The sequence below is a fragment of the Zootoca vivipara genome, chromosome 6 (genome assembly GCF_963506605.1).
Source record: "Zootoca vivipara chromosome 6, rZooViv1.1, whole genome shotgun sequence".
NCBI classification, from domain to species: domain Eukaryota; kingdom Metazoa; phylum Chordata; class Lepidosauria; order Squamata; family Lacertidae; genus Zootoca; species Zootoca vivipara.
Genome location: NC_083281.1, coordinates 52,357,080 through 52,381,925, shown reverse-complemented (window position 1 = coordinate 52,381,925; position 24,846 = coordinate 52,357,080). Strand labels below are relative to the sequence as shown.

At 42.5% G+C, this 24,846-nt stretch overlaps 1 protein-coding gene across 1 annotated transcript in view; it reads right to left on the bottom strand.

The window, feature by feature from the left end:
* ADAMTS18 (ADAM metallopeptidase with thrombospondin type 1 motif 18) overlaps positions 1-24,846 on the bottom strand; it is a 102,736-nt gene that overhangs the window by 47,329 nt on the left and 30,561 nt on the right. Inside the window, exons 4-10 of the mRNA XM_035118770.2 lie at positions 19,309-19,591; positions 13,702-13,901; positions 9,473-9,556; positions 8,784-8,943; positions 7,688-7,793; positions 3,374-3,511; positions 1,579-1,732 (exon numbers count right to left, since the gene is read on the bottom strand). Coding sequence (XP_034974661.2) covers positions 1,579-1,732; positions 3,374-3,511; positions 7,688-7,793; positions 8,784-8,943; positions 9,473-9,556; positions 13,702-13,901; positions 19,309-19,591 — 1,125 coding nt within the window. The remainder of the gene's footprint in view (positions 1-1,578; positions 1,733-3,373; positions 3,512-7,687; positions 7,794-8,783; positions 8,944-9,472; positions 9,557-13,701; positions 13,902-19,308; positions 19,592-24,846) is intronic.

Sequence of the window (24,846 nt, the reverse complement as noted above, 5' to 3'; positions counted from 1 at the left end):
GTTTTGAGCATGTTTTCCAAACAGTAACTTGAAATAGTGGAATGGGTTTTAAGATCAGAACCCAGAGGTATATTGTTGAAATTCTTTCAAGGGAAAACTAAATATGGATTTACAGAAAATTAAACTGGAACTAAAGAGATGTTGGAATCCTGGTGCAATAAGAGGCTGCAACTGTTCCACTCTGCTCATAACTAGTTTTTAACTATTTTTTTCCTAAACCCAAGTATATGTATAAGATTAATCAATTTAATGAAGTTGTGCTTAATTAAAGGTTTTTGCATCTTATTGATTGCTGTATCAATTAGATGAGAACTCAGACCTAAGCATGGGAGTAGCATAGTGGCTAAAAAACTGAATCGTGAATCAGGAATTTCCTGATTCAAATTCCATCTCTGCCATGAAATCACTAGGTGGTCTTGAGACAATGCCCCTCTCTCTCTCACCCTCAGTCCCCAATCTCTGATATAGGGTTATTGCAAGAATTAGAACATAAGAGCTCTGATGGATCAGGCCAATGAGCCATCTAGTCCAACATCCTGTTCTCACAGCAGCTGACCATGCCTATGGGAAGCCCAAAAGCAGGAGCTGAGTTCAACCAAGCTCTTCCAGAAACTGGTAAAGTGGTACCTCGGGTTACAAATGCTTCGGGTTACAAACACTTCAGGTTACAAACTCTACTAACTCAGAAGTAGTACCTCAGGTTGAGAACCTTGCCCCAGGATGAGAAAAGAAATCATGTGCCAGTGACATGGCAGCAGCGGGGGGGCATTAGCGAAAGCTGCCTCAGGTTGAGAACGGTTTCTGGCTAAGAACGGACCTCCGGAACGAATTAAGTTCTTAACCCAAGGTACCACTGTATTCAGAAGCATAGTGCCTCCAACAATGAGCTTGAACATAACCATTGTGGCTAGGAGCCCCAATAGCCTTATCCTCCACAAATTTGTCTAATCCTCTTAAAAACATCCTAGTAGGTGGCTACCTCTTGCAGGAGTGAATGCAGTAGTTTATGCACTGCATGGAAAAATACTTTCTTTTGTCATCTAGCTATTGCATGGGAAGAGCTTGAAAGTGCTTTACAAATGTAATTATTCTCACTTCTAGTAGCAATAGTAGCATTACTACTACTACAGGTAATGCCATTTTAGACCTGGATTACGCTATGCAGTTTGCAAGCATATCTGTAACATCCCTTTTTCGGATGCAACTATGCACTGCTTAAAAAACTGATCGGCTTAGTTCCATATTAGGCAAGAAATCACACTAAAATATACCTAAAATAACAGTGAATCTTGGGCATCCCCTGCGCCTCTACCCCGCCACCCCGGCTCATTGCAATTAGATTCTGCATCCTGTAAGCACAATCTCTCCCTGCAGCTATGCTGGACCACCTTGACTTCCATCCAAGCCAACACCTTCAAAGCAAGCAATGGCTTTGCCAAATTATTTAAGATTTAGAAACAGTGCAGACCCTGGAGCTCATTGGAACCCCTCCACTCATTCATAACCTTCCCATTTATAATTCATTGCTATTCCTCAGTGCAAGTTCTAACGTCTGTCAGGAAGATGCGAATCTCGTACCTTTACAAAACTCAGATTGCAGAGCTTTGCTTTTGCTCCAAATTGCCATTTGCACTGGGTGTCAGCATCATAGATCTGTCCTGGGAGCTTATCGGGGTATTTGTATTGTCCGGCTTGTTTGGGTTCATCTATCAGGCAAGCTGCTTGAGCAGTACTGAAGGGAAAGAAGGGAAGCATCTGTTAAGAATTGAGGTTGAGGTTGAATCCTGACAAGACAGAAGTACTGTTCTTGGGGGACAGGGGGGCAGGCTGGTGTGGAAGACTCCCTAGTCCTGAATGGGGCAACTGTGCCCCTCAAGGACCAGGTGTGCAGCCTGGGAGTCATTTTGGACTCACAGCTGTCCATGGAGGCGCAGGTCAGTTCTGTATCCAGGGCAGCTGTCTACCAGCTCCATCTGGTACGCAGGCTGAGACTCTACCTGCCCGCGGACTGTCTCGCCAGAGTGGTGCATGCTCTAGTTATCTCCCGCTTGGACTACTGCAATGCACTCTATGTGGGGCTACCTTTGAAGGTGACCTGGAAACTACAGCTAATCCAGAATGCGGCAGCTAGACTGGTGACTGGGAGCAGCTGCCAAGACCATATAACACTGGTCCTGAAAGACCTACATTGGCTCCCAGTATGTTTCCGAGCACAATTCAAAGTGTTGGTGCTGACCTTTAAAGCCCTAAACGGCCTCGGCCCAGTATACCTGAAGGAGTGTCTCCACCCCCATTGTTCTGCCCGGACACTGAGGTCCAGCGCCGAGGGCCTTCTGGCGGTTCCCTCACTGAAAGAAACAAAGCTACAGGGAACCAGGCAGAGGGCCTTCTCGGTAGTGGCGCCCGCCCTGTGGAATGCCCTCCCATCAGAGGTCAAACAGATAATCAACTACCTGACATTTAGAAAACATCTGAAGGCAGCCCTTTTTAGGGAAGTTTTTAATGTGTGACATTTTAATGTATTTTAATCTTTGTTGGAAGCCGCCCAGAGTGGCTGGGGAAACCTAGCCATATGGGCAGGGTACAAATAATAAATTACCGTATTACTATTATTATTATAAGAATAGGGTCTTTTTATCACATGTGTTGTTCTAAGTGGTTTACAAAAATAAAAAAACCAAAACATTAAAATACGGAGATCCATAATTAAAATTCACAAAATGACAGTCCCACTAAAACATTAAAATAGACATATTTGCAATTATAAAATACAATAAAGCAATCCAATTAAAACAACACAGCAATTGAAATGAGAGACTTAGATAAGGAGATCAAGTGACTTAATTATTTCTAGCTCAAATCACATTCAGATGTTTTCACCCAAGTCCCACTTACTTTTAAACATTTCATTATTCCTGTCTAAATAAGTGTCCGTGTTACTTTAATTTTATTTAATTTAATTTAATGCCTTTTGCTTGCTTGGCTGAACAGCATGTGACTTTATGTAGAAACTAGCTAATTGTACAAAACTGGCCCCACCCACCACTGGCATGTAGCCAGGATTTTTGGTAGGGTCCAGGCTTTTCTTGGGGGGGGGCAGGCTTTTGCTTGGGGCCAGAACCTCAGATTTGAATTGATTTTTATTGTTTTATTGATTGGGGGGCAGTTGCTCCCTGCCCCCCCCCCCCGGCTATGCCCATGACAGTAATGAATAGGACCAACTGGGACATTCAGCTAGTAGGTGTGACCCCAGTATCCTGCTCAATGTGATGCTAATCACTTGATTCACTATGCTCCAATAGGGTTTTACTTTTCAAGGCTATCTTCCTCAGGATCAGAAATCAAAAAGATGCCCTTCCAAGCTGAAGCCTACCTGAGAAATTTGTTGAGATACTGCCGGCTGCATACAGACCATGAAAACACTCCATTGTTTCCCGTGAGGGTGGGAGACATAATGTTACCTTCGGCTTTTCTGCAAGGATTCCCTTCTCCATCATGAATCATGCCAAAACTAGAAAGTTCCAAGATAAAATAAAAACAAAAGCAGAGGCTTTCACAATGTGTAAGGACAAATGATATGGCAATGTTGTGGTAATGCAAATTATTAGACTACTTCATGAGTGCTCCACATGGGTAAGCATTTGGAAATGACAATTGATACAGAATGTAATTGGTTAGTTGGTTGTTGGGTTGTTGGGTTGATAAGCTGGAATGTGCACAGAGGAGGACGACCAAAATGATAAAGGGCCTGGAAACCTTTGATTGTAGATGTGTCAATCACTATTTCACAAAGGGCCAAACTAGATATGAAACCAAAAGTAGAACAGGTTGGTTCCAAAGGGTCTTCATCTGATGGAATGACTGAAGCAGGAGTCTTCATCTGAAGCAGGAGTCTTCATCTGATGGAATGACTCTATCTGAGGGAAGCTCTCCTTCTGTGAGGGGGGGAAGACTCCATATGTCAGAGAAAGGGAATCTTTGGATCCAATCTTTAAACACAAAACCAGCCCATATATGCAAAATGGGGAAATGGGATCTGATTTAAAAAGCAAAAGTGGTGCTTGAATCAAGCACCAGTTGTATCTTTTTATGTGACTTTATGTTCAAGTTGTGGAAGTTTAGCTGTCAGGTCTAGTTTCCTCCAGATTTCTAACTTTAAAGCCTCTGGCTTTTGTAATTAAACTTGAGCTAAGCTGTGGTATCCTTCATTTTGTAGGGAAGGAAGTTCCACCAAACTTTAAATGATTTATTTGACAAAAAAAATTCCTATAATTGTTTGAAACATTCCCTCCCATCTATAATTACTATCTGACTGCTAATAGGATCATTAGGCAACACTTCTAAGGATCATCTGCCTCTAGGCATCCGAAGGCCATTGCTGCCAATTTCCTATATTATACAGCTGAAAAGGCACACGCTTGGACAAATGACAATGGAAGAAATTTCTAGCAGTTATTGCCAAATGAAAGAATTGCAGTCTTTCCAAGATACTTTTTTTGGAAGGCATTTCATAAATCCTTCCTGTCCGGATATCTGCATTCATATGCCAAGCTGAAAAAGGAAGGTTATAATAGGAAGAAGGAGAAGGAGAAGGAGAAGGAGAAGGAGGAGGAGGAGGAGGAGGAGGAGGAGGAGGAGGAGGAGGAGGAGGAGGAGGAGGAGGAGGAGAAGAAGAAGAAGAAGAAGAAGAAGAAGAAGAAGAAGAAGAAGAAGAAGAAGAAGAAGAAGAAGAAGAAGAAGAGGAAGAGGAAGAAGAAGAAACCTAGAGGGAATGACAAATGGTCTATATTACTTAATGACAAATAGAAGAAGAAAGTAAGATGCAAAAAATGTGTGTTTATTACCCAGCTTTACCTACTTATTTTCACTAGGCACAATCAATCAGGACAGTTGTAGGAGATGTCCTTTTGCACAGCTCCTATTTAATCTCTATAGGGCTTCTACAAGAGAGCACCACAGCAGCATTCTCTTAAGCAGTTAATTCCAATACAGTGGTATCTCGGGTTACAAACACTTCGAGTTACAGACTCCGCTAACCCAGAAGTAGTACCTTGGGTTAAGAATTTTGCCCCAGGATGAGAACAGAAATCCCGCACCAGTGGCGCGGCAGCAGCGGGAAGCCCCATTAGCTAAAGTGGTACCTCAAGTTAAGAACGGTTTCAGATTAAGAACGGACCTCCGGAACAAATTAAGTTTGTAACCAGAGGTACCACTGTACAGCCGGAGCCAGGAACCTCAGGAGAAATTATAGCATTCTCTCTTTGTCTGGCTCCCAGGACTCTCCCCAGGCCCCTCCCCTGCCTGTCTCTTTCTTTCTCCCCAGGTCATACCCCTCACCAACCCTGTTCTGTACTCTCCTTGATTGCTTTTGCTTGGTAGGAAGATGTCCTTAAACTGCTTGCATGGTGGGTGGGCATAGAAGCCTCTGGCTTTTGCCTATCTGGTATGTACAAAGGAAGAGATGCAGCTCACTGGTAGCACATCTGCCTTGCATGCAGAAAATCCCCAGAATCTCCAGATAGGTCTGGGAGGGGGCCCTGTCTGAAACTGTGGAGCGCCTTTTAAAAAAGACCTATGGTGTGACTCAGTATAAGCTTCTGTGTTCTTATCTGTTGCTCTACTTGCTTTTGCTTCTGGCTCCACCCACATTTCCCTCTATGCCCCCACAAAGTCAATGGGCAAAGCTGAAGCCCTTCGTTGCAGGCACCCACAATCTTCAGTGTGAGATGGCACCTATGCTGGGGAGAAATGAGATTTTCTGACAAATGGAAAGACAAGCCAATCTGTGCTATGTGTTGTACATTTCTTCATGGCTGAATGAATTTCCAGCCAATCAGTGGTGAGCAAAACAGACTTTTCCAACAGGGGAACCTGATCCTAGGAAGAAGGTTATTGGTATGAACCACTAACAATGTGCTTCCTTCTCAATCCCACCAATGCAATTATGTACATCTATACATAATAGACCACCCCATGTGGCGCTGTGGGTTAAACTACAGAGTCCAGGGCTTGCTGATCAGAAGGTTGGCGGTTCAAATCCCTGTTGCTCGGTCCCAGCTCCTGCCCACCTAGCAGTTCGAAAGCACATCAAAGTGCAAGTAGATAAATAGGGACCGCTCCGTCGGGAAGGTAAACGGCGTTTCCGTGCGCTGCTCTGGTTCGCCAGAAGCAGCTTTGTCATGCTGACCACATGACCCGGAAGCTGTTTGCAGACAAACGCCAGCTCCCTCGGCCTATAGAGCGAGATGAGTGCCGCAACCCCAGAGTCGGACACGAATGGACATGATGGTCAGGGGCCCCCTTTACCTTTATATATAGCCTGAAAGATCTAGTTCTGAATTCCATCAGATATTTGTTCCTGCCCCCCCCCCCACTGAAATCCCTGACAAAGTTACCACTAGGTTTAGGATTAGCCTTTAATTCCTCATTTCCTTTCAGATGGACCTGCAAAAGGGCCACTCATGTAGCCATGAGGTCACAGTCAATGCTCTACAGTATATTTACACAATGAGAACTGAATAGCTCCAAGCAGTCATGCAGAATCAGAGATCCATGTAGCAAGTGAATGGGATGACAGCAGCATGCCCATTGACAAAAGGGGGACAAGCTGAATGGAACTGTCAAGCCAACAATGAGGAGCTTCTGTGCAGGATGTGTTTTCATACAGATTCCTGAACAAAAGAAATTCTGAATTTAATTCTGCCTCCGTGCTCAAAGCCACGGTTAGCCTGCAACTGATACCTTGGGAACACAAACATTCACATATATATATTTAAGTGCAACATTCATCAATCTCGAAAGTTCAGGTAGCAAAGAGTTGATTTAAAAGATCAAATGTAAAATAGTTGATTAAAATGCAAATGTAACTAAATTATCCAAAACCTCAGATCCCCAACCCTCCAGTGGGTTTAGGCTAGTGATTTTGGAGAAATTTAATTCACTTCACTTTAAAAGGTGAATCTCTCAAAACTGAACTTTCTGAAACAGTTTGAGAACTGAAACAGATATCCTTTGAAATGCACAATTCTCCAAATTTTGTGATGCAGTTCTCTAAATGCCAAATAATTTACAAAATGCATATCTTAGGCATATCTTTAAACTGATGAAAACAACATCTCCAAAAATGCCTTATATTTGGAGATGCTGTTTGGAAAAATGTGTACATCAGTCAAAATTGAATACAAAAGTATTTATTAAAATAAATTTACACTGAAATGCTGAAGAATTTTAGCATTTATTTTTTTAAAATGCTAATTGCTCCCAGCTCTACCTTTGGAGTTGCCAGTTTAAAATCAGGCCCATGATGGAAAAAATCTTCCTCTTCAGGGGCTTTCTGTAGGTCCCAGTCAGCTGATCAGCACAGATTGTAAATCCCACTAAGGATCAGCTGCACTATGAAATCTGCCCTAAATCTCTTTTGAAGTTTTCCCCAACACTCTAGAGCAGGTTTGGGGAGGGCATGGGATGTGCATAGTTGGAGAAGTACCTTTCACTGATGGTACTTAGCACTGCATTAGATAAAAGCTGTAATGATGGAACACTGCCGGATCAGCAAGGTCATCATCTTCTATCAAACATAATAATAAAATATCAGCCAAAGTGGTGTGTATGTCTGTCTTTAGTAAACAGTAGTAAACAGTCTTTTAGTAGCTTGTAGGGAGGGAAAGACTCACGAGGAATAGCTTACTTGTGTCCAGATTCATGGGCGATAGTAAATGCCAAACCAAGCCCCGTGTCCTCATTGATGGTACAACTGCGGTATTTACTGCACATTCCACTGATTGGAGCAAAACCTGCCAGGGAAAGGATGGTTGAATGGCATTATATCTTTATTCTGCCGCCTAACATCACAGAGATTCAGAACATAGTTTGTGTTAGGAAGATTTGGTGCTCATTTAAGCTTTGTCATGCACAAGGCAAGCTCACATGCACATGGCAATGCTGGGCCTGATCCAAGAAAAATGCATTCTGTCTGCAGCAGTTATCCTACAAAACTAACACGGGCTCCTTTTCTCTGCTGACTCAACAACAGTCCCGTCAGTTAGGAAAGCTATTATGGAAAAGGGCGCCAGCTCTTTCTCTGAAGGTCATCCAGAAAGAATGAGAGTGCCCTTGGCCAGAGATATTTTCAAAAATCTAAAGCAACCTGACTGCATTGAAAATTCCCCAGGCACAGTGCCCATCCAAAATGGGTCCTCCAGAAGACCCTTTCCTTAATTTCAATACCACTGAGTCCAAAATGCTGATCAGATAATCCTGTAGAAAACTGTGAAAGACTGACATATAAACTTGCTACTTTCAAATTGACTCATTTGTGCTGGGCTGGCCTTTGGGACTGGGATTAGCAATGAAGGTAAGTATGTTGTTGAAGGGAGGGCATTAAAATTGGGAAACTCATATGTGGTTTTTGGACAGCCTGGGCAATGTGCCTCCTTTGATTCCTTATAACATGACCAAAACAAAGATCATATTCCAAGCTATTCCTCTCAAGTTTCTTTCATTGTTTTCAGTTTATTTTAAAAGCTTCTTGTTGTAACGATTCCTTAACTCTCTGGAACTCTCAATGCTTTTAAAACAGGCACAACTTTGCAGCTGGATTGCATCTACCACGACGTGAGATATGTTCATTTCTCAGCTGTGATACCCTATAATATATCCTAGCAAATGGTGTCCTGCCTAGGAAGCTACCCCTCCCAGAGCATCCATCATGTCCATCAGCCCCATAGCTGGAAACATGTGGGTGACACAACGTTGAGGGAGGCTGCCATAGAATATGCCCATACCTAAAGTGTCGCATGGTTCATTCTTCCAGGAGCATATATCGAATCCAGTAAGCAAGATGGCATGGTCATGACGCTTCCCATTCTTTCCAACCAGAGCTGATTGCCACTGGCAAAAGCTATTTAATGACTGGTCTGCATGATGGTTGATCATCAGTCCACCCTACAGACAAGAGGAAAAAATTCTACTACCAGCAACTGAAATAGGAAGAATTCTTCAAAGGCAATGAAAGTCTTATGAGGAAAGATCTACAGGGCCTGATCAAGGGAAAGGGGGGAGTGTATGTCAAGGGTGACAGGCTAGGCGAGCAGCAAAATTCCCAGTTGGCCAGGAATGGGGGAAGAGGCTTTTCCAAAGGGATTGGCTCCAAGGCCAGTGAGCTGCATCTCCTTCTCTACCAAACCTGGAAACAGAGGGTGGGTGATTGCTGTTGTCACTCAGCAAATGTGAGGCAGGAGTGGTGGGGCTGAGCTGAGGGTGCATGCCAGAGAGAGATGCAATGAGATGACAACAGGCCTGCCCTGCCACTGTGCCTGCTTTCCAGGCACACTGTAGCCTCAATCATTGGTAGTACAAAAATGACACATGCTCATATGTATGATTTACAACATCATGAGAATTCCCCTATGGAATTCCCTCTGTGGAATTGAGCTTGTAGAAACCCCTCTGAGTCTGATGAAACATCACTTACGGGTTCCTGTTCCAGAAGGAGAAGGCTCACAACTACAATATTGATGTCACTTCCAATTGTGCCATCCTTAAAAAGACTTGATACCTATGTGAAGGTCAGCACAAACAAAAAAGAAAGGAAAATAACAAGTAGTAAGCAAAAGGAAAATAAGTTTTTAATTCATCCCTATACTATATTAAATGTGGACAGCGCAAATATGTGCTGGGTGACATATTAATTTACAAAGACATGATCCTTCAGGAAATATTTCTATGCAATTCACAACATGAAATTTATTGGATCATCAGTCCAGCACCGAGGGCCTTCTGGCGGTTCCCTCGCTGCGAGAAGCCAAGTTGCAGGGAACTAGGCAGAGGGCCTTCTCGGTGGTGTTGCGCCTACCCTGTGGAACGCCCTCCCAACAGATGTCAAAAAGGAAAACAACTACCAGACTTTTAGAAGACATCTGAAGGCAGCCCTGTTCAGGGAGGCTTTTAATGTTTAATAGATTATTGTGTTTTATTCTTCTGTTGGAAGCCGCCCAGAGTGGCTGGGGAGACCCGGCCAGATGGGCGGGGTATAAATAATAAATTATTATTATTATTATTATTATTATTATTATTATTATTATTAAACATTTTTGCAGATAAACATTAATGGCAGTGACAGCCCAGTGTCTTCAATACAATAGCCGGATGACTCAGTGCCAGAATTTGAACTGGGGTTCTTCCAGGTTCACAGCTCAGTTGCTTACCAGTGGTCACATCTGAACATAGAGTGAGCCACAGCAAGCCCCAAGGTCATGTGCTACCCTCTCCCCTCCTCCTTTGGCACAGCCACATCAGGAGGCAAAATCAAGCTTTCACTTCTGTTTTCTGTTAACCACAGTTTAGTGTTGCATTCAACCCCTAAACAGTGATCACAGCTAACTATGGTTTGGCAAAAGAAGACAGCTTCATAACCCATCATTTGAAGTCAAAATTAACATTAAGCATATTGTGTCAATTTAATGGCATCACAAGATGCCGTTAAACACCACTGGGTAGTTACTTCTGGGAGAAGTATTCCATATTCCATACCCAGGTGTCCAGGTCTCTATTCCATACCCAGGTGTCAGGCTTTAAAGGTCAGCCCCAGAACCTTGAATTGAGGCTGGAAATGAATTAGAAGCCAGTGCAGGTGAAAAAGTACTGTTGTGACCCTGGTTAAAACTTCATAGGTCAAGAGCAGCACTTTGAATTGTGCCTGGAAACAAGCTATGAGCAAGTACAAAAAGCAAGTGTGGTATTCCTTCACATCCTGAGCAGCCTTCCCCTCTGCCCTGAGCTTCAGATCCAACCATCTGTACACTGTCCCTCATTAATGAAGGGTGACTGGACTGATTTCCAAAGAAGGGGGCATTCAGACTTCTGAGCAATGCTCTAGCTAGCATAAGCAAGGGGAGAGGTCAGGAGGGGAAGGAGGGAGCAAGTTCATAACCTTATTTCCTTCCTCACACCGGAGCAAGGCTTAATCACTCAAACAAGGCCTTGAATTTGAGTGCATTGTGTTCTTTAATTTAAAATGACACAGCTTCTTGAAAGCACAAAAGCCATGCGTGGACCAGGCCAAGCACTGCTGTGAAAAAGGAAATGGTTTAAGAAAGAAAAGCACATCTCCATACATATATTTCATTCTATCTTTGCTACACAAGACCATCAGGCAGCTTTGAACCAAGGCTCTGCCAAGGATTCTCTCATTTCCATCTGTGCTCTGGAAGTCGTATAGTCAGAACAGCCAAACCAAAAAAATACTGGCAGGGTGGTGAGGGAATACTCAATTTGCTGAAAGTTTGCCTTGTTTCAACGTCTGCTTTCTTGCTGCCACCCTCGATTATTGCCCCTCCCCTACAACTGTATCTATGCACTTGTGCACATTTATGTTGGGTTGTTGTTGTTTTTAAAAAGATAACATTTGTACACACGTTTCCAACACAAAAATAGTCATCCAAACTGGTTTAAAATTAAAATTGGAATAATTGGGTTGTATTCAACATAGGACTAAGATGAGCATTCTCCTTGCACAACATAATGTTCTCTCCCTCTCTCCAACACCACACAGCCCCTAAACTGCCAACTCAAAACTCAAGACTCCCAGCTTGGGCATTGTGATTATAAACTTTATTCCAAAAAATAGGGCAGGGTCCCAACAAAGGTTACAGATTCCTAAGGCATGGTAGGGCTCTACAATACACGGCAAGGCAAAAACAAAGAAATTGTTCCAACACTTGAAACACACCCTGAGCTCCCCCTTTTTAAGAGCAGGGGGGCACAATTATTTGTGCGGTCATTTCCCCCAGACCTGGGACTGGACAAGCAAGCAGTCACAGCTGTAAGTAGACAAAGTTCACAAGGTCTCTTCAAGCCAGGCAATTACCTCCACAGAGACAACTGGAGCACCTTCACCATCAAATCTATCCTTAGGTGCCTCCCTTGTGATGGATGGTCCCTTTCCACTAATGGGAGGCACCAAGGCCCTCTCCAACAGCAGTGATATTCTGTTCTGGGTATCTGATTACTTTGGTTCAGCTCCGAAGGCCGTCTAGGGGTTCCCTCATTGTGAGAAGTGAGGTTACAGGGAACCAGGCAGAGGGCCTTCTCGGTAGTGGCCACCCATCAGATGTCAAGGAAATAAACAACTATCTGACTTTTAGAAGACATCTGAAGGCAACCCTGTATCAGGAAATTTTTATTGTCTAATGCTTTACTGTTTTTTATTGTCTAATGCTTTACTGTTTTTTATGTGATGTAAGTCGCGCCAAGAGTGGCTGGGTAAACCCAGCCAGATGAGTGGGGTATAAATATTATTATTATTATTATTATTATTATTATTATTATTATTATTATTATTATTTTATTTGAGGTGGGTTGCTCTTCTGACTACCTGCTTGTTCTCGAAGCTACGAACATGAGTTTGACCAAACTGCGGGAGGCAGTGCAAGACAGGAGTGCCTGGCGTGCTATGGTCCATAGGGTCACGAAGAGTCGGACATGACTAAACGACTAAACAAACAAACAATAATAATAATAATAATAATCCAGTCCAGATCCCCACTTTGGTTTTCCCTGAGGTCTGACTCTTCTCTAGATTCTTGATTACTCCAGGGGTCAGCAACCTTTTTCAGCCGTGGGTCAGTCCACCGTCCCTCAGACCATGTGGTGGGCCGGATTATATTTAGGGGCGGGAAATGAATGAATTCCTATGCCCCACAAATAACTCAGAGATGCATTTGAAATAAAAGCACACATTCTACTCATGTAAAAACACCAGACAGGTCCTACAAATAACCCAGAGATGCATTTTAAATAAAAGCACACATTTGACTCATGAAAAAACACACTGATTCCCAGACTGTCAGTGGGCCGGATTGAGAAGGCGATTGGGCCGCATCCGGCCCACGGCCTTAGGTTGCCTACCCTGCTGTACTCCAATCCTCCAGCACCTTCCCCCAGGCTGGGCACCAATCTCTACCTTGTCATCTGAACACCCCTGTCTTCATAGGCTTCATGACATGAAGCAAATCTGGGGGTGGTGCTGGGTGCACAGAGGTTGAAAAATCCCACTGTTCTTGCTGAAATCCTTGCATTAACCGGCGAGGTTATTGGAATACTGCCCACTGCAGGCAGCAGCATCTACTGTTCTTCCTTATCACCACCACCACTGTTGGGGCCAGAGTGAACAAGCAAGTTCCAACAGTGAAGGGAATGAGCAGGTCAAGGAGACTCTTGGTACAAAGGTGTGGGTGCTCAATAGACACACAAACATGCCAGCCCCTAACACTGGCCCCAGTATGTAAGGATCTTGGGTAGGTGCTTGTAGCATTGCTAGCTAATGACAATTTTCTAGGAAGCTCATCTCGAAATACATCTCAAAATGTACATTGTGGTAAGTGGTTTCAGTAGCTGTGGTGGCAGAGGCTGGTAAGGAAGGCGCTGTCAAGCTTACCAGGCTTTGAGAAGGTGTTGCAAGGATTCCAGGGTGCTTTCAGAACCCTCCCAGCTCCCTTCCCAAAGCCCAGTAAACAAGAAAAACCCATTGAGTACGCAGATTGGGCGGAGGGGGAATAAAGACATGGAGAGCAGATAGCAATAGGTTTCCCTGGCTCTCCATTTATTAATTTTACTTCCCCACCTGCCTAACTAATGTGAGTGCAAGTCGAGGGCTTCTTGTACTGTATAAAATGATTCATCAGCTGCACCACCCTTTCTTACCATGTTCATGACTGTCAATATGTACGTAGTCACATTCTCCTTGCTGTGCTTCTCCAGCATTTTCCTGTCTGCCACAACTAGAGTTTCAACATTCAAACTTTCACTCTTCTGACTTTTAATGGGAGATCTTTTCAGCCTTGCCGAGCTCCGATATTCATCAGACAGGATGAATGTGTCCTCTGTGGGTGGTTTAGGTGTGTCTAAAAGGAAACAGAGCAGAGATTTGGAAATTGCTCAGAATTGACTTTTCTTTCTTTATGACCAGTTCAGCTCAGTCCTAAAGTGTTGAGCATAGCTGCCAAGTTATCCCTTTTTTTAAGGGAAATTCCATTATGCTGAATAGGCTTCCTCGCGAGAAAAGGGAAAACTTGGCAGCTATGGTGTTGAGGGACTAGAACCCTGAATGAATCTAGGATATTGTGATGGATACCAAATGCTGATTAAAATGGGTTATTAGATGGGGAGTCCTTTTCAATACATTATTAAGTCCTGATTTGTCTGTCTTTGTTAATTTTCTTTTTAAAGACACTTAATACACCATGTCACAGAGAGGAAAAAATCTATCTCGAAAAGAATGAGTTTCACATGCTTATGTGGGAAACATTTCTAATTTCTACCTAATTATTGGTTATCTCCCTATGGGGCATGTGTGCACGCACACACACATTCTCCTGTATATCTAGGGACCAATTCAAAAAGCTATACTGTGTGTGTGGCCCACTGATGATTCCACACACCCCAGGCTTCATTGTACACCAATCTTCAGAGCAGCAGCAACCCCAAGAGCACCTGTGCTAGGATTGTTGCAACAGCAAGCAATATTATGGTTACTGCTTTGGAATAAAGTTGCAGGAAACCTGTTGATCATAAGCATGGTGCCTTCTGGACCAAATGAAAACAGATGTGTATAGTTCATGCTAGTTTGTCCTAACAGACCAATGTTTCAACCCCTCCATCAAATAAAGGATTCCAAATGAGGGTTGAAACCATGCATTTTTAAGAGAGTTGAAGGTGGGATGACCAATGAGCCATTCTTTCTATAATGAATTGTATGTGCTTGTGGATGAACCGCATAGCTCAGTCGGTAAAGCATGAGACTCTTCAACTCACGGTTGTGGGTTCGAGTTTCCTGCATCGTAGGGGGTTGTACTCTGCTGGTACCTTCCAACTCTACGATTCTATGATTCTGTGTCTTTGTCATACTTGCACCTCTAGGCACATGAGATTTTGAAGGGCTGCAGAAACCTACACTCAGGTCTCTTTACACATGACATGTCGAGGATACATCTGAGGATGGGTGAATCAGTCCATTTTAGTTTCTCCCACTTTCTCTCTTTTTTTTCAATCTTAAATTCAGCCCTGCACATTTTCACATCTGTTTCTGATCTGTTTGTTTATTTTTAAAATCCTCAAGTAAATGTTTCAGCATTGCAGTACAAATTTCTCCTAATATAAACACTCTTGTGTGCAATTTTGCCTAATATCCACATTTTTACAAAACAGTTTCCCCTCGTACTATGCATTTTGCATGTTGTTGTTATTAATATATACATTTTATGCACACTTTACCCTAGTATATGCATTTTTGTACACACTGCTTGGCTGGCATACTGTATTGCAAAATTCGGAGAAGTGTGATTTTTGACGCGTGGCTATGTAGTTCACATACTGTTTTGGAAACTGCAAATTAGGTTTAACTTTCAATGTGAAATTAAATGAATTTCTCCTCTATCCCATGGTACACATTATTTATTTTAACAGCACACCTAAAAATGTTAAGTATGAATGCCTGTACATGTTTGCTTGGACAGCTACTGTGCAAATGCACTTACTAGGAATCCTGGTTGGCTGCAGCTCCCTTGCCTCTGTGTAATTTGAGAAATGACTCAGAGACAATCATGGGATTTGTATCTACAGCATGGGAAACATTGAATTGTATCCAATGTTAGTTCTACTCAAAGCTGACCCATTGAAATTAATGAACATGACTAAGGCTCATTAATTTTGGTGGGTCAAGTCTGAGTAGAACTTAGCTGAATGCAACCCAAAGCCTTTTACTCAACATCTTAAACTTTTCACAGCTTCTCTCACCAATGTATTTCTGTGCCCAATGTTTTATTATAGGGACAAGTATATAACTATTGTTACAGCTAAGTTAAGAAATATGTGTCTATCATACTGCCTTATTTTATAATTCTAGACATCTCATCATTTAGCTGCATTTTTTATTTCAACAATATTATTCTTTCCCTTCTGTACAGCTTTTCTCTGTTGCTTGAGTCATCTGATACTATCCGCTCAGAAGTCAAATGGTTCCTGATCTCTGCTTGTAGCACCCTGGGGACCTGAACTGTGTGGGTAGATCTGGGAGAGGAGGATCATGCCTTAGGGCAGATGGCCACCCTTAATGGCCATTGGTTTTGCTTTCTTCAAACCCTGGAATTCGATGTCTCTATAAGCCCTTTGTCATCTCTCTTACTGTGTCTGCGCAGAGCCTTGCTGAAGGGAACCAGTCTTGATTACAGTAGAAACTTCCATGTACTACAGTGATACAAAGGAGCAATGATGGTAGTGTGCATGCAGTTTATACAAATGGGCTTCAGCTACCCCTCCTATCTGTTTTGCCTGACAGCCCCACCTTTTGGCAGCTCTGGATAGTTCCAAGTGAGCTGACCCAACCTGAAGCAAGTGAGGGTTATATCAATCCAATTTGACCAAAGCCCAGATCGACCCAAATTGGCCCAGTTTGATTTCGACTTTGGGCGTCAGCTGAATCCAGTGCACAACCCTATGAAATATGCTTTTCATTCATTCGATCATGCATATGGTATTCTACTGCAAGAAACTGTGGCCAGAGAATATTTGGGCCATCTGAGCATTATCAAGCCATTCTGTGCTAGACAAAGAAGTGGTCAAATCAGGTACTGTAGAAATCAGCAGTATTGCTAGATGAAGCTTTTGCTTGACTATACTTATCCATTCAAACTGCAAGTAGGAACCATATGTTTCGGTGCTCACAAATATGTAAAATACCTGCATAGAGAAAATGGACACATTGGGGAGAAAAGCTCTACCATATGTTATGGTTTATTTATATCCCACTTTTTGGTCCAAAGGCCTCCAGTGCAGTGAACAACATATTAATACAAAAGAAAAGTACAATAAAGAGTACAGCCAATCAATCATGTCGCTTTTCAATTGGAGACCAGGCTAAGACAGAGAGAGACAATCACAGACGGGGGGGGGGGCTGCTTCAGCCTCTCACCTAGGAACAAGCACATCCACAAACAATGGCCCATGCCAGAGGTCCCTCACTCTTGCCATACCTCAAGTGAGTAACTCACTCTCCTTCGGAATTTTCCCTTTGGAACTTCTCCACCAGTGGCAACCCACTACCAACTGCGGCCTCAAAATAAATAGGCTTCCCCCTTGGAAACCAGCCACAACTGTGTCAAAGTTCTTTCCAAATGCAGCTAGCTGGCCAAATCTTTTGACTGTGCCAACAAGCTACTGTTCTGCATCTGCAGCAGGAAAAGGTTGGAGAAGCAAAGATGACATACGCCATATTTGACTACCCCGCTAGCTACTATTTTGGAAGTTGACTTGGGGAAGCAAGGTTTGGCTAAGTGAAGCAGAGTCAGGGGGTGGTCTGTAGATTTAATGATGACTCCCCTATCTTGTCATCCTTTATTTGAGAACTAGGCTCTAGCCAGAAGCAGGCTACTGGGTGGTGTGAAGCCATTACACTATCTTTCTGGCATGTGGGTCACTACTGTTTACTGCGGGGAAAGAGGAAGTTGTTTAGTCATTTAGTCATGTCCGACTCTTCGTGACCCCAGCCATACATGACTAAACAACCTCCTCATTGCCTGGCCCCTTTCCCCACAGGAAACAGTAGTGACCCACATGAGGAGGTTAGTGCAGTGCAACTGCACCAGAGGAACCAATCCAGTGCACCTGCTTGTGCATGATCACCAACCTCAGTCTCCTTTTTTTTTTCTTCACTCACCAAGTGACTGGAAAGGAACAAGTGGGGGTGCTTTTCTCTCCTCACCCCCCAAAACAACAAAACAGATCAATTTGTTCCCTTCCTCTTTCTAGGTGGTGAGAGTAGCAGAAATAATCACGTACTCCAAAGACAGAGTACTCTGAAAAATGAACATAACAAGCATGACTGTCTAGAAAAATGGGAAAGATAAAGGACTGACACTGCTGTTTAGGCACCCCAGTCCTGGGACCCATAGCCTGGTCCTCAGGTTGCCACTGCCTCCCCTAATCCTGTACAGAGGCTTTGGGGAGTGGGGGTGGGGCTCAGGGAGTAACAGCAGGAAGAACATGGGGAAAGATCAGTTGTGTAAGTAAACTTCCGTCCCCTTGCCTTTTGAAGTCAAGCCCCAAAGCACATGACTTCATTTGTTTAGCTGGGAATATGAGATTATATGGTCTTCACATGATATATATGTTTAGTGCATGCAGACAGTAGTTTCTCAGGCCACCATGTCTTGAGATTAGTCTTGTCTTTGCTGTTACTATTAAGAAGAAAAAGGTTATTAAAAAATGGGGGAAGAGTTTTACTAAAGCGTGACTTGCTAAACACGATCCACTTGGCATGCCTTGCTCTGTAATTATGTATCTTGGGATAAGTGGCTTGAAAAGAATGCTGACTAATGCTGATTCTATAAAAGCTGCATGTTGAGTGCAATTATTAAAGAAAGTTAAAAGGGGCAAATGTTACACATAGGCCGCAAATGCTGAAATGGGAAATCTTTTTCCCATTATTATTTTTTTTAAAGCTGATCTATTGCAAGTATGGGTTTAACTAAACAGTCTTTTTAAAAACTACAACAAAGTCATCTTTCAAATTGAAGCAAATGAAAGCCACACAAATAAATAACTAGGTCTCTAATGGGGAACACTAACAACCAGAAAAACAAGGAATCTCAGACGAAGCTGCAGCAATCAATTCCCATTGTAACTCAGGTTTGCTTTCCTAATGAGATTGCCAAATGCATCCAGGTTTGGTGTTCATAATGGGGATAAGCAAGCAAACTAGCTATCCAAAGCAGTCCTAATCATGGATTAATCTAGGAGAAATGAATTTGTGGTTGCCTCTTGCCCCTTGAACTCCAGCTGCTTAAGGAGCCAACATGCCCAGAGCTTCTGTTTATCCAGAGTTATGGATTTGGGAAGCTATGTATGCACTAGGCCAGTCTTTGCCAGCCTGGTGCATTCCAGATGTTTTGGACTGTAATTCCCATCAGACCAGCCACAATTCCACTCCAATTCTAAATGTATTTTAACAATCAATTCCTCTTCTCCAGGAACTCTAGAAACTATAGTTCTGGGAAGGGAAATGGTGGTCTCCTAACAACACTCAACACACTTCAGACTACAGGGAGACTGTTTACAATGGTACAATAAGGCTTTAAATGTATAGTGCAGATTGTGGGAGGCACTGATCATTCTCTTTTATTTGGACATTTAAAAAAAATGCAGCAATCACCAAAGCAATGCCTTCAGACCACTGCAAAAACAAAAACAAACCAAACACCTAATAATCTCAGAACTACTACGTCAAGAAAAGAGATAGAAAGTTTCCTTACATACATTTCTTGCGACGTCCACAAAAATGCTGCTTTTGAAACCTTCCGTGGTGGTAACCGTGAGCTTGGACGTGAGACTTGTGGGCAGTGTGATTTCTGTGATGGCCAGGGGGGAAGTGATGGGGATTGGAATCTACTTTGTACCGGTGCACCTTCTCTTCAGCGGTCCGTTTGTACAATACATGAGGGTGGTGTCCGGCAGGTGGCGTGTAGTGGTGTTCCTGTGCTAGGTGTTGAGGTAATGGAGATATAAGGAAGTCATTCTCCTGTGTCCTTATCAAACCTGACTAAAGAGATAAATATAAAGAAAAGATAAGGTTATACTTAGGTTCACTAGGCAAAGGGTTTCTTAAATGCAGCCACAAGGAATCTTAAGAGAAGGTCACCAATCTGCTCTGTTACCTTGTATGAGATTTGATCACACTATGGTCACATTCACACCACACATTGAAAGCACTACACTAGATCCTTAAACAATCATGGCTCCCCCCCCAAAAGGATTCTAGGAACCATGGTTTGTTAAGTGTACTGAGATCCCTATTCCCCTCCCAGAGCTACAATTTCTAGACTTCCCTGTGATGACGGGTTGATTATTAAACCACTCTAAGAATTGAGGCTCTGGGAGGGGAATAGGGGGTTTCCTAACAACCCTCAACACCCTTAAAAACCACAGCTCACAGAATTCTTTGGGGGAAAGTGTTACTGTTTCCTCAATTAAAAACACACAAACTGATGTGGAAATATAGAGGACCAAATTTAAGATTGCAAATTTGAGAAACTAAGAGAAACTAAAATTGACAGATTTGGTCATGTCACTTAAGGAACCGCAGGTGAACATTTGGCATGTGAACATTTGCAAATCTCTTTGTAAATATTTGCTAGTCCTATTGAGGTCTCACTTCTTAGGTTTTAAAATATCCACAGAACTGTGCACAAGTCAGAAAGCTGGCAAAGCTTTGTGAATCACAAAGTTGTGCACTCTCCTTCACACACCCCAGAATTAGGAATGAAAATGCAAAAAAAAAAAAAAAACAACCCATTCTCTTATTATTGCTTTTAATATATCCAGCTTTAGTTTAAAGGGCCAACATGGACTTTATTGAGGTCTGTGCTGCTGCAAACCTTGTTAACCACTTGTCGGCTTCTTTAGTATATGTTTAACATATTCATCAAAACCAGATGTACAAAGAAGTTTGGTTACTCAAAGACTGTATACTCAGAAGCAAGGTACCATGTTGTTATGGTATTCTAATGGTATCTTGTGAGCTGCCCTGACCATTTTACATTTAAAAGCAGTATATAGATTTTTTCACAAATAATGCTGTGGTAGAAATACAATAGCATGCAGATATGTGTCCTCTTTTGACCTTTTTGGTAACATAGTTACACTTTTTTGACTATACATATGTGGCCACCCTAAATTCCTTCTGGGTTACTGGGTATATGATGACATCCTAAGAACTCCTTCAGATGACCTGTTCATTGAGCATTCATCCTGATTTACTTGATGTGGGAGCTAGACTATGTCTGATCTTTATTGCACATTTGTCCTGATTTGTTTGCAGGGAGATTATACAACAATGAGCACACACACTAATTTGCTTTGGGAGTGTTTATAAGTTTTTCCATTAATCAGTCATTTATCCCACATTTTGAAGTGCATTACTCTGTGACTTTCCTAACTGCAAAAAATGCATGTTGTTGGGTTTTTTTTGAGTGGATTTGTTGCACTGGTGTGACAGAACTCTTTAATCCACTTTCATTGCATAAACCTCAATTTCCAGTAGCACTTCCACAAAGTACTGACAGTCTAGAGGTGACCTAAAAGGTTTCCACACAAATAGGATATCCGGGTCATTATCCTTCTTACTACACAGATTGTATCTCATGTTGCTAGTTGAAAATTAGGATATCTTCACATTAGCAGCTTAAAACACAGCAAGGTCATCCCCCATCTGCATTTCAAGCCTCATTTGCACAGTGTGTTCACATCTGAGAAGGGGCAGAGAGGTCTTCCTCAAATGTACATTATTGGTTTCCCCACCGCTGCGACCTCACTCCCATGGAACTCCTTTCTATGAAGCTGTTATCTGTGTGTGCACAATGATCTCTGCATGTGCAATGGCTTCCTCAAATGTTCCCACTATTGCCTACTCTGCATCCAGTTTTCTAGTCAGATTGAAACTGGTTTGAGAGAAGTTACAGGGAACCAGGCAGAGGGTCTTCTCAGTAGTGGCACCCTCCCTGTGGAAACCCCTCCCTTCAGATGCCAAGGAAATAAACAACTATCTGACTTTTAGAAGTAAAATAAAAAAATTCCTTCAGTAGCACCTTAAAGACCAACTAAGTTTTTATTTTGGTATGAGCTTTCGTGTGCATGCACACTTCTTCAGACTTTTAGAAGACATCTGAAGGCAGCCCTGTATCAGGAGATTGTAAATATTTGATGCTTTAGTATGTTTTGATATATGCTGTAAGCTGCCCAGAGTGGCTGGGGAAACCAGCCAGCTGGGCAGGGTATAAATAATAAATAACTATTATTATCTTGTCCCTAAGTGGAAGCAGAACATAGCCATCATGGCAAGTAGCCACTGATATTCCTACCTTCCATGAATTTGTCTAATCCCCTTTTAAAGCCATACAAGGTGGTGGCCATCGCTACCTCTTCGGGGAGAAAATCTCATCATTTCATGATTGTTCTGTGTGAAGAAGTACTTTCTTTCATTCTGATTCTACCAACATTCAGCTCCATTGGATTACCTTGAGTTCTAGCATTATGAGAGTTCTAGCCTTATGACCTTGTGTCATTCTGGGGCATACTTGTAAATGTAAATGGCTGCTTGATGCTCCCTGGAGCACTGTCATAGCAGCCCCTGTGAAGAGGCAGTGACAGAGCAGGAGGCCCAGCAGAGGACACTTTGCTCAGGGGCCTCCTCAAACCCCACGCAGCTGTGGCTGCAGTTTATTACACTATGAAAATAAGAAAGGAGACTTCACCAGGAGCTATTTGTTCCTCCCTCTTTTCAAAAGAAATTAACTAAGCCTGGCCAGCCACATCTAACATCTTCTTTGGAGTAAAACCTTTGCTGTCAATGAAAATACAAAAGAAGCTCATCTTTGGCAAGGGTTTAATTCATTTGCTTGCTTTGTTCAATGTGCTGGTAATCTTCAAACTGGCAAGCCACACTAGGGCATGGAGAAGCAGATCCCTACAGGGGACAGAACTGATATTTTAATCCTTAAGATATATGTCATCATTTATTAAGAAATGACACCATTCATACGAAGTTCTGGGCAAAAAGGGGGGAAGGGAACCTCGTAGTCTTCTGGTATTCTGCACCAGAAACAGGGCATCTGCTAACTGATTTTACAGAGAGAGAGAGAGAGAGAGAGAGAGAGAGAGAGAGAGAGAGAGAGAGAGAGAGAGAGACAGAAAAAACATAGTAAATATGTTCTTTATTTGCTATTCTAAAGGTTTCCAACATCTGAAATTATTCCTAGAGGATTCATTTCATAAATGATTTGAACCATATGAATTGAATTGTCTGTGTTTCCCTTTCAAGAACCTGCTTGTGATGTGCACTGCATTGCAGACATCACATTGGTGGGCTGAGAATTCCAATGATGTGCAAGGAACTTATTAGGACTGTCCGCTGATTAAAGAACGCTCAGATGATTGATCACCATCCCTTATTATAAATCTGCATATTACAGAAGGCTGGAAATGGGTGCCTTTTTGAGATACTGAAAAGAATGTAAGAATAATTTAATGAACAATTTTAGCTACATGTTGTTATTCATATTTGGTTTTTTTATTTCCTATTACTGTAACATGCCAAAACTACATCAAAACACAAACAAACAGGAATGTATCCCTAATTGGAGCCTTGCCAGTTTAACTATTCCTCCCTGATTAAATTTGTTCCCCATTGATTAATCAAAGCTTTAGTTGATTAATCAGTTGATTAAGCCAATTAAACCCCACAGTCCAGTTCAAAGTTGTGAGGGGTAAACTTCCCTTTGCACAGCATTGTGGGAGAAAATGGGTAAGGTTTATGACTTGAAAAAGTCATAAGTTGACTTGTAAGTTCATTGCATCTTTTCACATCGCCATATTTTAAAACATTTCATCAGCTGTCACTGAGGCCTATGACTTTAACTGAAAACAGTGAAACACTCAAACTATTTGTACAGTGGTACCTCTGGTTGTGAACGGGATCCGTTCCGGAGGCCCATTCGCATCCGCATCCTGAAACACCGTGTCTGCGCACGCGTGTGACGCAATTTGGTGGTTCTGCGCATGTGCGTGTGCGCCGAACCCGGAAGTAACCTGTTCCAGGACTTCCGGGTTTGGCGCGTCAGTAACCTGAAAAGACGCATCCTGAAGCGGATGTAACATAAGGTATGACTGTATTGTTTGGTTAGTTGTACCCTTTGCAGAGGACAGTTCTCTGTTTGAAGTGCTGTCAGAAGTCTTTCTTCTGTTTGAAGGGCTGCCCAGTCCAAGCTCCATTTATAGACAAAGAAACCTAAGGACAGAGATCAGGGGCCTTAAATTTGGCCATCAAGAGCAGAACTGAGCAGGTATTCAAATCCTCTAGTCAAAGTCTTCCCCTTTAGAGTGAGGTGTGTTGTATTTCTGTCTATACATAAATCTGTTCTGGCTCTGTCTTCCTTCCCTTATTCTAGTATAACATAATAATATTGCCATAATCCCATAACTAGCAGCGAATGGTGTGATAAGTCGTTACTGCTTACCAGGAGGGGAAGGAGAGGGCACTGTGGCACAATCAAACCACTCATAGGAGCCAACTCTGAGGGCCCAAGGTCCCTTCATCCCCCATAAAATATTAGAGGGGGTCAGGTCCCCGCAAAGTTGGTGCATGGACATTGCCATTCAAATGATGTGTGTGCACCATGTCACGTGATTGATTATGCGGGGTGGGGCTTACATGCCCCCACCCAATATTTTATTCAGGTTGACACCCTTGAAACCAGTACAGTCAATCCAACACTCCTTCTGGTCTATCAGCACTGCACCACCCTCCCTGCACCTTGCCTGTCTCCTCCTCAACAACCAGCAGCAATTCACTTGCCTGGATGTTGGCTAAGTGCCTTCACCACACAGTCTATTCTGTTTTAATACATCTACTCACTGGACAGCTGGACCAATTCATATAACAAACCAGGTAATAATGGTGAGGCTCACCAACATCACTAGTTCCAATCTCTCATTAGAAGCCATTATCTTCTTATGTATGACAATGTTTTATTGTATGTACCAATAAAAGGCCCAGTTGAGACTAAACATAAGTAGAAATTATATCTGAATCATCAAAATAAATCTGCATAATGCCTGAATGTTTAAACAAACTGGAAAAGTTTATTTCCAGAGAGAGAGAGAGAGAGAGAGAGAGAGAGAGAGAGAGAGAGAGAGAGAGAGAGAGAATGTGTCTGTGTGTGTTTTGTGACATGATACCTTACTGTATTTTTAAAATAATTTTAAAAAGGTTTAGGAAGTATGCACAGAACAGCAGGCCGC